Source organism: Dromaius novaehollandiae, chromosome W (assembly GCF_036370855.1).
Source record: "Dromaius novaehollandiae isolate bDroNov1 chromosome W, bDroNov1.hap1, whole genome shotgun sequence".
Taxonomy (NCBI): Eukaryota; Metazoa; Chordata; class Aves; order Casuariiformes; family Dromaiidae; genus Dromaius; species Dromaius novaehollandiae.
In genome coordinates this window covers 11,480,520-11,494,542 of record NC_088130.1, presented here as the reverse complement: position 1 = coordinate 11,494,542, position 14,023 = coordinate 11,480,520, and the positions used below count along the sequence as shown (strand labels likewise).

Sequence of the window (14,023 nt, the reverse complement as noted above, 5' to 3'; positions counted from 1 at the left end):
GAGTCGCCCCCCGCGACAGGCTTTTTTCCCGTTGTACAAGCGGAAGGAGGCGTGGGTTGTTCCCCACCACCGCGGGCGCTGCCCCGTTAACTTAACCTCCGTCATATTCGGTGCCAGCCGGCATCGCGCCCCAAAGACCTCCGGTCACCTCCAGGTTTGCACTGCGGGGCCATCCCTCGGGCTCCCTCTTTACGCAACGCACCCGCTGACTTCGGTGCGATTCTCACGAGTTTCAGGACGGGAAAATGTGGCGTCGTTTTGGGGAAGGGGAGATGTGTGCATACGCCGATGTGCTGCTTTGAAACGACCGTCTGGTCTCACTTCGTAAAACAGCAGACATAAAACACGAGCCGGCTCTGCCTTTTCCGAGGTGTGCTCTTTTCCCCCACAGGACAGCAAACCGCTCCCAAGAGCGGACACTGCCCTCATCCTTCCTTACACCTTCACCCGCTGACAGATACGGGAGACTAGCCTTCAACCTCCGCTTCGCCTTAAAATTAGCATCAGGGTCAGCAAGTGGGAGGAAACAAATGGGAGAACTAGGTAGGGGGACAGGGACGGGAAGAAGGGTGAGGGATCAGAGGAAGCGTGTCTCTGCTTGCAGCGTCCCTCCCAGCGCACGGGCAGAGACGAGCCGCCCCTGCGGCCGCGGACGCTGAGCTGCGGCGGCAGGAGCAGGCTCGGGGCGGCCCCCTCGCCCTGGCCGACGGCCGCTGTCGCAGCAGGGAGGGAGGGGGCTTGGCCCCACCGCCCCGGGCCCCGGGGGCTCCGCTCTGTTTTCCCCACTGGTGCAGCCCTGGCCAAGCGAGGCTTCTTAATCCCGTGCCACCAGAGCCCTCTCTGAAAGAAAAGTCAGGCACATCGCGGCGAAGCAAGGAGGCAGGTACGTCCAGCGTGGCGCCAAGCCTGCAGAGAGAGGGACAGAGGTGACGGTCACCCCGTCCAGAAAAGCAGCTGTCATCTTCCCCAGGGAGAGTTTGCCCTGTGAAATGAAAGCGATGGGGGCGGTGTGTGAGGAGGGGGAACCACTCCCCGAGGGCACTAAACTTTTTAGTAATTTCTTTTCTGCCTGGCGAAAGTGTGTAAAACTATATTGCCGCGGGGGGAGCGATACGGCGATAACTGGAGTAACCCAGGGACACGGCGGGGCTGCCAGCAGCCTCGCGAGCAGCCAATATTTGGCTAACGTGTCATTTGTGAATCGTTACCCTCTGAGATCTGAACGGGCCTGGCTGATGCCAGGGCCGTTACCGGAGATGTTTTCCTTTGAGTCATTGCCTCCGGGGCTTCCAGGCATCGCTTTCCCACACACCTGAACGGCCCCTGCGGCGGTGCTGCCAGATAAGCCCGTGCTTGCGGGTACTTCCCCAAGAGCTGCGGAAGGGCTCCCGTCAAACGCGGGCTCCCTCCGAGCCCCTTCGCGCAGCAGAGGTTCCCCCTTGGAGGTCGCTGGGCTCTTTGCCGGAGCGAGGGCAGCGGGGCGGCCCCGCGGCCCCGGCGCCTCCCGGAGCCGTGCCCGGAGGAGGAGGATCGTGCCCAGCGTGTGGCTTCGCCGGCTCCGGCCGGGGTCCGCCCGGGCTCTCCTCCCGCCTCTGCCTCCACGTCCTGCCGAGGAAACAGTGAGTTTTCGCTGCCCCTGAACGCAGGGGCTTTGAGAGACGATCAGGAAAAAAATCAAATGCGAACAGTGCATTTCGTGTCTCCCTGGATTTTCAGGCTGGATCGGTTCTCCCGCGAAAAACGAAATCCGGCTGCAAAGGAAAGGAAGGAGGTGATGTGCGAAAGAGCCAGGCTAAAACCCCGTCCGTGAGATACGTGGGGAAAACGTCGAGCTATTAACTGGTGAGGTGAGGCAGACAATGGCTTTCAAATCCAGGACTTGGAATTTGAGGGCAGGAGCAGGGCTCCTCATCAGGTAGGACAAGATATATTAGTAAAACACGAAGTAAATGTTTTGAGGGGAAATGCGCAGATACAGCAGGGAAAATACCCGAATGTCAGCTTTCGCCGTGTTGGCAATTCGGGGAAACGCTCCCCAAGGTGCAAGGTGTAAATGTTGCTGCAACCATAAATGTCCCCTAGCTTCTCAGAGGCAAAGTGAGCGTCTCGGACAGTAACCCGAAACTTTTTAAAGCACGCGTTTCCTAGGGAAACTTCGCTTTCCAAAATTGCAATTTTGACTATTTATTCTGTTTCTTTTTTACCTTTGGTTGCGCTCTTCCCTTGACTACCCTTGGTCAGGTATAATATTGTTAAATAAAACTTACTTAAGGAAGAGATTTAGATTAGTCTTTCCCCCTTTGGTAGGGATTATAGGTAGACATTTTAAAAGTTTTCCGTTTTTTTTTCCCCTCCTGTTTGCCATTTCTCTCCACAACGTCTGCCTCGGAGAGAGACATCGGGCTGGAAGCGGTTGCCGGTGCTCCAAACACGGCCCCGACGGCGGGCACTGGCGAGCGGGCGGCACCGCCGCCCGGGCTGGTCGGGTCCTTCCGACACCATCCCGTCGCACCTGCCCGTGGCAGCGCGCAGTACGAAAGCGGGCGGTCGCGGAGGCTGGACCGCGGCACAGGGGCGAGTGGGTGCGCTGGAGAGAGCGGGGGAGCTATTTTTTGAGCTTCAGGCTCTTTCAACCCATTCGTTTATTTAGCCAATAAAAGTCAGACTAATCATTTTAACGCTAGCACCTCCTATAGCATCTCACTAATTGAGCTCTGGCGGCTGCTTCTGTCGGGCAGCGTTTCCTTCCAACTCTAGCGGCGGCAAAGGGAGCAGGTTTTCCCGTTTCTTGTTCAAATCTACAGCCTGCTCACTGTGGCACAGTACATTTGGAGGCTACATATGAATAGTTGCACTGTTCATCGATTCCTACCAATTAGCCGGTCTAAACCAACCTGCCGGCGCTAAGTAGCTCGTCCCGAGGCGCACACGGCTTTGGCTGGCTCTTTCGCTGCTCTCCAGGAGCGGCATCGTAGCCAGCAGCAGGAGGTGACCATAACGACTTGGAGGGAAGAGCGCAGACTTTCTGTGCATTTCCCTCGGTCCGGGGCTAGGCTGCGCGCGGCTTTTCCGACGGAATTAAGCGGCTGTTAAAAACGGTCCCCGAAGGGCCCCGCTCGCCCTCCTCCTGGGGCTGCTCGGCACCGCTCCCCCCGCGCCGAGGCGAGACACCGCCCTCTCCCGCGCCGGCCGCTCCCCGGTGCCCCGGGAGGTTGGCGGCGCTTGCGGGCTCGGCGCTGGGCTGTGCGCGGTGCGGGAGCAGGGGGGAGCAGGGAGCTCCCTGCTCGGGCCGCTTCGCCCCGCGCGGGGTGTCGAAAGCGGCTCTCGCCCTCCCGGGGGTTTCCTCAGCCTCCTGGCCCCACCTCGCCCGCCTGAGGAGGGGTGAGCGAGAGGGAGCCGGGGAGCCGCTGCTTGCTCCTTCTGCAGGAGTCGCTAAGTCCCCGAGCCGCTGTCATGTGATAGCGAGGAAGCAGGAGCTGCGGGGGTCTCTGGCTCGGGCACCATTACAAAACGGCGCCGGAGCGCGCAGCCCCGCCACAGCCCGGGCGGCCGCCGCCCCGCTCGCCGCCTCTCTCCGCCGGCGCCCGGCGGCCGCCTTCGCCGCCCGCTTCTCGGGGGCCGCCGGACCGGGCGGGAGCGCGGCCGCCTGCTCTGCCCTCCGCGCGTCTCCGCCGAGCGCCGGGCTCACCGCGCGCTGCCGCCGAGCACCAGCTCCGTCCGGGAGAGCGCGGGGCTGCGGCGGGCAGCGCGCCGGCCCGCAGGAGGAGCGCGGGGACGCCGAAGGGCGCCCGGAGCCCCCTCCCCGCCGCGCCGCCGCCGCCGCCGCCGCCGCCGCCCGGCCGGGCCGGCGAGCGGCGGGGAGGCGAGGCGGGCGCGTCCCGCGGGACGGCGCCGCCCGAGGAAGCGGCGCGCGGAGACACGCCGCGGGGCCGTCGCGGTCGCGCGTGGGCCGGGCGAGCGGCGCCCAGCATGTAGAGGCGGCGGCCGAGCAGCGGGGACGTGCGGCCGCGGCAGCGCTGCGGCGGGGCTGCCATGCCCAGGCCGGGGAAGAGCTCGTACAGCGACCAGAAGCCGCCTTACTCCTACATCTCGCTGACAGCCATGGCCATCCAGCACTCGGCCGAGAAGATGCTGCCGCTGAGCGACATCTACAAGTTCATCATGGAGCGGTTCCCCTACTACCGGGAGCATACGCAGCGCTGGCAGAACTCCCTGCGCCACAACCTCTCCTTCAACGACTGCTTCATCAAGATCCCGCGCCGCCCCGACCAGCCGGGCAAGGGCAGCTTCTGGGCGCTGCACCCGGACTGCGGGGACATGTTCGAAAACGGCAGCTTCCTGCGCCGCCGCAAGCGCTTCAAGGTGCTGCGGCCCGAGCACCACCTGCCCGGTGGCGGCGGCGGCGGCGGCGGCGGCGGCGGGGGTGCGGGCGGCGGCCCCGGCAAGCCCGCGGCGCCCGCCCCGCACATGCTGCACTACTTCCACCCCCGGCCGCCGCCGCCGCCGCCGCCGCCGCCGCCGCCGGGCAAGGCGCCGGGGCTGGCGGGCTCCGAGGCGGCCGTGGCAGCCGCCGCCGTGGCCGTGGGGCGGCTGCCGCCGTTCTCGCCCTACGGCGGCGGGCAGCCCTCGGGCTTCAAGCACCCCTTCGCCATCGAGAACATCATCGGCAGAGATTACAAGGGCGTGCTGCAGGCCGGCGGGCTGCCGCTGGCCTCCGTGATGCACCACCTGGGCTACCCGGTGCCCGGGCAGCTCGGCGGCGTGGTGGGCTCCGTGTGGCCGCACGTGGGGGTGATGGACCCGGTGGCCGGCGTGCCCGTGCCCCCCGACTACGGACCCTTCGGCGTGCCCGTGAAGGCGCTCTGCCACGCGCCGCCGCAGACCATGCCCGCCGTCCCGGTGCCCATCAAGCCGGCGCCCGCCGTGCCCGCCGCCTCGGCCCTGCCCGCCCTCGCCGTCGCCGCCTCGCACGCCTGCCCCGCCGCCTCCCCGGCCGCCGCGGCGCTGCTGGAGCCGCGCGCGGGCGGCGCCGCCGAGGGCAAGGGCTGCCTGCCCTCCGTCCTGGTGCGCTCCTGAGCCGGGGGCGCCGCGGCCCCGGGAGAGCGGCCGGGCCGCACGGCGCCCGCCGGTCCCGCGGCTGCGTCCCTGCTGGTGTCTGTGTTTGTGCTGTGTACGGTCAGGCGCGCTGAGAACCGGGTCGCAGGTAGGAGCTTTCGTCGGCGTTAAACACCCCGAGCGGCCGAGAGGTGACGGGAAAAGCCGCAGCCGGGGCCGGCTCGGAGGCAGGCGCCGGGAGGCGACGGCAAGGAGCGCCCCCCCCCCCCCCCCCCTCCGGGCCGCCCCCTCGGGGACCCGGCCGGGAGCGGGGCTGCGGGCTGCCGGGGGCAGAGGGTTCCCCAACCTCGGTGGGAGGGAAATTCTCCCCCGATTTTCCCCCCACCGAGGTTGGGGAACCCTCTGCCCCGCCATCCTAGAGGTCCTGCTGCGGGGGGGAGGCCGAAGCGGTTCCCTGGGGCCGCGGCGAGCTGCGGGGCAGCAGGAAGGTGATGCTCGCCGTTTAAAGAGGAGGCTTTAAATAGCTCGATTAATTAGTGGGGATTTAAATGACAACGGCGCTGACGTCGAAGGGCTCTTTGAACTCACCATATCCTGTCCTTCCCCCTCCTGCTTTTACACACCACCTCGGTGTTTCACACTGGAGGGCAACACCTTAGGGGGGACCGAAGTGTGACCTGGCCTCTAAACCCGTCAGCGGGTCTGAGCTCCCCACCTCGTCCAGCCCCGCGGTCCGTAGGCTGTGCTTTCCACATCACCTTTCACCACTCACAGATATCGCTGTTTTATTTGTGTTGCTTGGCGTGTTTTTTCCACGTGAATGTGAACACTAGAACCTGCTGGATGGGGGGAAAAAACATAGAAATGTTTTAAAAATTCTTCGGGAAAAGCACTTTACTGCATCAGCCTTCCAACAGACCAGAGGTCTGTGTGAAGCACGGGAATCAGCAGCCAGAGCGCTGCTCTGGCTGATGGGTCCCAGCTGGGCTGTGAGTGACTGCTGCCGTACCCTGTCTGCCCTGCTGTACACCGATGCTCATTAAAGCCCATATATTCGTTTGCTTCCGCTGGTGCTGCTGTTTAAAATACTCGCTCTTCCACCGGTTGAGTCGCCCCCGAGAAACCCGTGCTCGCAGCTCAGGTTTGCACACTCACCCCCCAAACACAGGAGTACTCGGAAGTTTCTTTCGGCGACAAAACCGGGGCGGGAAAAGGGAAGAAAACCTCGCAGGGGTAAAGAGGGTACCGGGGAGATGCCCTGACTCGCTCCTAGCCGCAGCTCAGAGGCGAGGAGCCGGCGGTCGGGGCCGAGGAGAGGACCCCGGCGGGAGGGATGGGCGGCTTCGGCAGGGGTCTCGCCGGGTGCCGCCGCGCTGGGGCGGGCTGTGACTCAGCCCCGAGGTGCCGGACCGCGCTGCCTGGAGGGAGGGAGGCAGCCTGCGAGGGAGCCCTCCTTCCCGGCGGACCTCGATCCGGAGAAATCACGGCTAGAAAAAGCGAACCTGTTGCCTTCTCAGCGGACGGCTCTCCGAAGTCTTCCCTGCTGGACCGCCTGGAATGCAGCTGGAATTGTTCCCCCTGCTCTGCAGAGGAGGCTATCGCTTAATTTCCGAAATTACAACACTCCTAGCGCTGCAAAGTACTACTGCTAATCGCTTAACGAGGCACAGATCCCCATCACGGTTTGGAAATGGGACTGGGCAGGGAATCCCCTCAAAAGTTTGGCAGCCGGGTAGACCGAGCACGAATTCGGTTCCCAAAGAAACGACACGAATTCAGTGCTTCGCATTTCCTTCACCCGCCGACTTCCCCCCGCTTAGGCAGGAACCCCGGTCGATATTTCTGCAGCGAAAAACTGGTCGCTTTTAAAGAAAGCAGTCCCGCAAACCGCGAATTGCGCTCGGTATATATCGCTCGATGTATTTGAATATACTCCGCCGCTCCGGGCAGAGTAAGGCGCAGGGGTGCTGAAGCGCCTTTAGGCAGCCGGGTTTTCCCCTCGAAGCGGTTCGGGGGAACAGGGGACGGGAAAGCCGAGCCGAGAGGAGCGGGAGCCAGCCCCGGGCATCAGCTCTGGCGGATTCCCAAGATCCCGGGCGATCTTCCCAATTTCTCCGCGCGGATTTGTGCTCGGCTTCAGGAGGCGGCGCCGGCGTCCGGCCGAGCCCCGCGGCGGCCCCGCGGCGGGCGGTGGGGAGAGGCGGCCGGGCCGGGCCGGTGCGCGCTGCCCGCGGCGGCTCCCCCACGGGCCGCAGCCCACGGCGCGGGGCGGTCCGGGCCGGGGTCACTCTCCCGGTCGCGGGGTTAGCGCAGCTCCCGAGGCGGGTGTCCACGCTTCACGGGACCGAGAGAACGACGCTCTTTCTCACGGTTCATACAACGAAAATTATCCATGTCAGAGTGACCTGGTAATTTCAGCCTGGCGGAGGAAAAAGGCAAGGTAATCAGCCGAGAAAGATTTTCTAGATAGATTATATATTTCTCCTTATTTTTAAGGAATCCACCTCTAAACACAGTCTTTGCAATGTTACACAAATTGTGTAGCAACGATCAACGTTCCCAACGTGTGAACAAAAAACAATCCCAATGTTGCTCAAAAACACATTTTGGTACAAAGCACAGAAAATTAAATAGTATCCTCTCCTCCATGGAAAAGCAGGGGTAAACTGGTGAAGGGTACGATTTTTACTTGATAAATCAAACAGGAAAACAAGCTCTATCCAGAGACTTAAAGACCCGTAGATTTGCTAGACCAGAGACTGCTAACTACAAGATTTTGCCTCTCTAATACACCAGTACGTCGCATACAGAAGCTGCTTGCCTTCCAGATAAAGTGCATGCACGTTGTGTGAAGAAAGGCAGCTGAGCCTTTACCGGGTGGGTGCAGACAGCAAGCAGAAGAAATAAATGCAAGCAGGACAAGCATGATTAATCCCGGGATCATTAGACAGCTCAAAGTAGCAAAGTAAAAGTTAGTGTTAGGAGAACGGAGGCCTGAGGAAGGGAAGCAATCCCAGCTCCCTATGTTTCAGATTTCCTGTGGCTGTGGCTAGAAATAGTGACTACTACTTCTACCTATGGCAAACTATTCCTAATCAGGGTGTAGTGGTGTCCACAGAACATACAAGTCAAGAAAAGAAATGGACATGAAGTAAGGCTTTTAGAATTAAAAGTGTTTTACGGTCTGAAACATGATAACTGTTTCAGTCTATATATTCTGATCTCAGTGATACCTGCCACGATGTAGCTACCAATTTTCTCTTTGAAATTCTGGCTCCATTGAATCAATCTTCAATTCTAACAGGCCAGAAATTAATTTGGGAAGCCTGCTTAGAATTTTGCCACTGACATTTGTTGGAATCAAGTTTTTCCCTTTATTTTAAGAATTTATTTTAAATCTTTACTCATAAAAAAATCATATTCATTAATTTAAACTATGCTCATCCCTGTAATCTGTAAGTGTCTCAGTTTTGAGAAGTAAAATTCCATAGGCAGCTATGGACATCTCAGAAATATTAAAATTTTGCTGAACATATGGTTAGATGAACCAGCTTTAGTTAGATAAACCAGGTATAATTTTAGACACTTCTGTCCTAAATACTAAAATACGCTGACTACAAGTCCCTATTCCTTGAAATAAAACCAAGAATCCAGTTAGATGCCAGCAGAAAAGGAGAATTGAGTATCTCAGGATGCTGATCTAAAAAGATTGAATGTTAGGCCAGGATCTGTTTACATCTCCTCAAGATGAGGAAGGTGTTTTAAAGTTCACCTCCCTTTAACATTTACCTGTCTGGGGTTTGTAGGTAGATGCCATGCTTCTTTTAGGACCCTTTCCTGAAGATCCATACATATGTTATTTACCTGTTTAAAGAATCAATAGCCCTCCCTCTCTGCTCATACAATGTGGTCACTGCATTGCCTGTATAAGACAGCGTGCGGGTCACAGCACTCATCTAAGTACATCCAACAGAAATCTGAGTTCAAGATCACTCCAGCTCAAGAGGATTCAAATTCACATCTGTGTATGTATCCTGGTCAACTCTAAAATAGCACATGGAGGAGTCACAGTCTCCTTTCAGTGAAGTTACGCCATTACGTAGCAACCAACGTCAGCTTCGTGAAGCCTCAGATAAGCCACAGGGTCTGGGTAGAGTCCAATAGCCATTGGAGAACACACAGGACAGATGGAAATAGGAAAGGAAGGACAGGAATAAATGGTAAGTTTTTACAGCAGAGTATCACATGGACCAGTGTTGGCTATCCCAAAAATTCATAATCATGTTGTGTAAAAGGTGAGGGGCTGATAGTGAAGTGACAAATGTTTACTGATGCTACTAAGTCATTCAGTTAATAAAAAAGAATAGCTGAGTATCTGGAGTAGCAGAAAGACTACCACTCTGAGTGACAGCGTAATAAAATGGAAGGTGAAATTCACTGTTGATATATGTGAACTTATAAGCATGGAGAAAATAATCACAATTTCACATACATAATGATAGGTCCTGAATTTATTATTATTATGGATTTGTGGTAGATAGTTCTGTGAAAATGTTGGCTCAGTAGCCATTAACTGTGAAAAAAGCAAATCTAATGTTAGAAATTATTAGGGAAAGAGTAGAGAACATAACAGGAAACATCACTATGTCACTGTTTACATCCAAAGTAAACTTGAATACGTCATGGAGTTCTGCTCTTCACACCTTATAACAGGTACATTAAAACTGGAAAGATACAGAGAGAATCGGCTAGAATAATCAAAGATGGAACATCTTCTGTACAGGTAGCAGTTCAATAAACTAAGACTCTTCAGCACAGAAAACAGATGATTACAGGGTTATACGACAGAAGTCTGTCAACTCATGGGAGGCCTGGAGCAGGTGACTAAGGCATGCTTGCTCATTGTCTCTCTTAATACCAGAACTGTGAGTCAGGAAAGGGGTTCAAAACAAACAGAAAGAGGGGATTCTTCACACAACACCTGTTTAAATGTTGTAACTTCTTGTCACAAGGCTTTGAGGATGCTAAAAATTTACAAGGGTTCAAAGAGAAACTAGAAAATTCATGTAAGAGAAATCCATTGAGGGGCATCCCAAGAAAAGTTATGCCTTGCTCAGACTGTCGTAGATTACAGCTCTTGCTATGCTAGTCATATGTTTTGGAAAGTATCATTATATGCTTTTCCTGTCCTACCCCTTCCGGAGCATCCGTTGTTTGCTCATTGTTAGAGACAGCACACTGGGCCAGATGAACATTTGGTCTCACTCATACATTGGAGAAGGGACGGGGATCCATGACTTCCATTTGTAGTCAAGTGTCCCGAATCAAAGCAACTCTTTAAAGTTGTTTCTCTGTGTGATATGTGAGAGTATGCATCCTAGGTGGATGCAGATACAAAGAACCTACACCTTCCCCTTATGACTGACTGCTTATATGTTTTGCATGAAATGTATTTTACATACTTTACATGGTTCTGAAAAGGCCAAGTTCCTCTTCCCAAGGAGAATACCTTACTGACCACATTAACTTGCTTATTTTTGGTGAAATTAATTTTAACTATTAGAAAGCTTCAGCATGAGAGACTGAGAGCCTTTTCCATAATATGCCTATATACCTGACAGATAAATTTAGCATAGGCATGGACTTGAACCCCCTCGAAGATGGTGGAGCAACTCTGAATAGCTGTGTCCTGGAGCCTATAACACCAGATATGACTGTCCCATACATGTCTGGAGCATCCACGCTGCACTACCTGTTGATAGAGGTGACAGTGTATCTCTTCTATCTGTATCTGCTTCTCTGGTTACAGTGCCAGTGAAAATGAATTGTTTGCTTTTGAAGGAAAAAATAATCAACAGAAGAGTTACGACATGTGTAAAGAGAAGGACCTAATGCTCAGTTTCACAGAGCTTTAAAGGCTTTGTTTTAATGCACTTGACATCCATAATATAATCCAGAAAATGGTCATTTGCTGGGACAAACGTAAGAGGACTTAGTAATGTGATTGTAATAGCCATTTGTGTTTTATTTACCAATTGTTTTATGTGGGTTGTATGATTTGGATCTATTCCCTCCTGAGCATTGAAATTAGACTTTTCTTTAACCCTTGTGGTCTTTTATCTATAGTTGATGAGAATTTGAACCATATCAGACTAATAAATATGCAAATTATTGTGATATTTCCTATGCTTAATAAAATGTATGGCTGTAACTGTTAGGTGCTTACATCTGACTGTTATTAACACTAATGAAAAACATTCCTGGTACATGTAAGCTTCAAAGAAAATGCAGTGTAACATGCTACATGCCTGGCTGATTATCATAGAATACAATTTCTTTTTTTCACATGAATAGGGGTTGCAGGACCAGACCTAGGAAGGGAATTGATTTAATTGCTTTTTCTTCAGCTATTTACAAGAAAGATAAAGACAAAACCAGAAAATGATGACTGCGATACATCTTCAAAATGAAGTTAGAGCAGGGTATACACCTGTGAAAAAGATAACATCTTTTGAGGTCCTCAGTGGGCCTCTAGTATCTTTAGATATGACCTGTTTACAAGCCTTTTTTAAAACTCCAGAATTTGCACCCCAGTTCACTCACTGACTCCTACTAGGTTGAAAATATGGTCTGGAATTGAGCATCAAAAAGAATATTGTTCCAGATTTTACATTTGTTGTCTTCTCTGCTTTGGAAATGGTCCCACCTCTGTGGCATCAGCATACTTCCTCTGCAAACCTCCAGAAAGAAATGAAGGGAAAATATGAGGAAAAAACTAGCCTATTAGATTGACTTTATATTGAAGGACAACAAATTTTGAAGGAAAAAATAACAAACACAAGCATAAAATAGGATAAATGCAACGTGCATGTATCAAATGCAAGATATGACAGAATAGCTTCATGCTGTTCTCTGATAATTGATTTCTAATGTAAATGAAAGTAGTGCAATAGAGTGAATATTGAATAGAGTTTCAGTAAAGGGTTTTGTATTGTGGTGCCTGGAAAATCACAGTGTAAGCAGAGGAGGACAAGAACCTCACACAGTGGCTGACCATACAACGAAATAATGTGAAATTATGATATTACCCCTTTTGCAGCAAATGAGAAAAAAAATTCATCAAGTATGCAGGAATATGAATGAAGGCCAAGAAAGGAAATGAAAGGTCCCAGAGACTCCTATCAGCTTTAACTTACCTATGGTAATCCTATTATCAGACCATTTCTTCCTTCCTTGTATAGTACTTTTTCTCATTACTGCACCAAATTTTCTTCATTTCTGACCATGTCTCCTGCTCTGTGGTACTAACTTCAGAAGCATCCACCCCACAATCCATGTTCTCCCAGTTCGATAGTGAATCCCTGCTGAGCTCTCCTTGAGTAACAATCTGGTAACCGGTTGTCTACCCATTGTGAGGAATTGTTAGATTAAAAAAAAAGATTGGGAGTTTTGACTTTTTTCAGTTACTGAAATGCTAAAATTTCTTCAGTGAGAAGAATTCTTTATAGAAAATTTAAACCTGCTGCCAACAGATCCACTTTTCCTAGTCACCCCTGGGAAGCGTTGCAAACACAAATCCTTTCCGGCCAGGAATTGAAAAACTGCTGACCTCAGCCACATTCCTCTGATTTGCTGAAAATTAAAATTGCCACCTGGAACTGCATCCTATTCGGTTGGCTGTGGAGAACAGAGGCCCACGCTAGTGGCAGTAATTTGATGCCATCAGAGAGGCACCTTGTGACCAGCAGCAGTTTTCTGGCAGTCCTGGAAGTAGGGTGTGGGGAGCTTTATGGCATTCATGCCAAGGAAGGCAGGATGGGATCGGCCACCAACAGCAGGCTTCTGGCTGCACATGCCTCTAGCACGATCATTTTGGCGTACAGGGTAGCTGCAAGACCTCTGCTCAGGTCACACTTTCTTCTCCTGGGTGGGATTTGGCGCCTCCGAATCTGAATGTGATCATCCTGTCAGTCTGATACCCAGAGATCTCTTTGGATTGTGTCTTTTCTTTAATTGGTAGCATTATAACATCATTTATTTTCACATGATTCGGTGAAGGAAAACAAAATCTCTTTGCTTTCTAACAAGGCTGTTATGCTGCTGAAAGAAAGCCTGAACTAAAACACCAAAATTATACTGAGAATCTAGTGCAAAAGTGTTGGAAATTTCCAGAGAAAGTTCCCAAGATTGCCCATATTTGGTGAAACATGATGTTACAAGTCCCAACATTTTGGAGTGTCATTTCGAAAACTCTCTATAAACCTACTGATGACACATCATAAAGAATCTGATTTGTGCATGAGCTGGGCCTATTAAAGGAGAAAGATTCACAAGCTGTGTAAGAGTAAATACTGGGCTCTTAAAATAAATATATAAGGGACATTCAATGGCTTTTACTCCACAGAAATTAACTAGGGCTTGTTGAAGGTGACTCGCATAATTCATCTTTATTCCTGCCGATAAAGATTGTTTTTACACTTGATGTCTCTTTGATTTTAAAATTTCTGAGTAAATATTTAATTGGGGTACTGACATCCAGGCAATAATCCCCCAACAATAAGAAAAAAGCCAAAGAAAGGCTAAGAGGAAGGGTAGAAATTCACATGGTTTCTATTCAGTCTTTCTGGTGGGTTTAATGAAAGGGTTCAGTTACTTCGACCCAATATAGCAAGGGCATTCAGAGGCCTCTCAATGGGTTCCCAAATGTTTAAATACTTTTGCTATGCTTACAGGAACATTTTTCTTTCTGGCCCACCAGCCCAAATCATGAAAACACTCCAGGATCTCCTTAATGAAAAGCACCCAGCATAACCAAAGAATAGGTCAAAATAGTATAAACCCATGCTATTTTCATTCCTTGAGAATCTGCAAGGCAGATGAGAAGTCAAGTACATTTCTTCAGCCTACTCACTCATGAAACTGGTGGCTCCAGTCATGATCAAGGTTTTGTCATACTAGATGTCAAACA

At 52.6% G+C, this 14,023-nt stretch overlaps 1 protein-coding gene across 1 annotated transcript; it reads left to right on the top strand.

The window, feature by feature from the left end:
- The first annotated feature begins 4,032 nt into the window (after positions 1-4,032).
- LOC135324309 (forkhead box protein B2-like) lies at positions 4,033-5,076 on the top strand. Its single transcript, XM_064500316.1, has one exon. The coding sequence runs from the start codon at positions 4,033-4,035 to the stop codon at positions 5,074-5,076; it is 1,044 nt and encodes a 347-aa protein (XP_064356386.1).
- Positions 5,077-14,023: the final 8,947 nt, after the last annotated feature.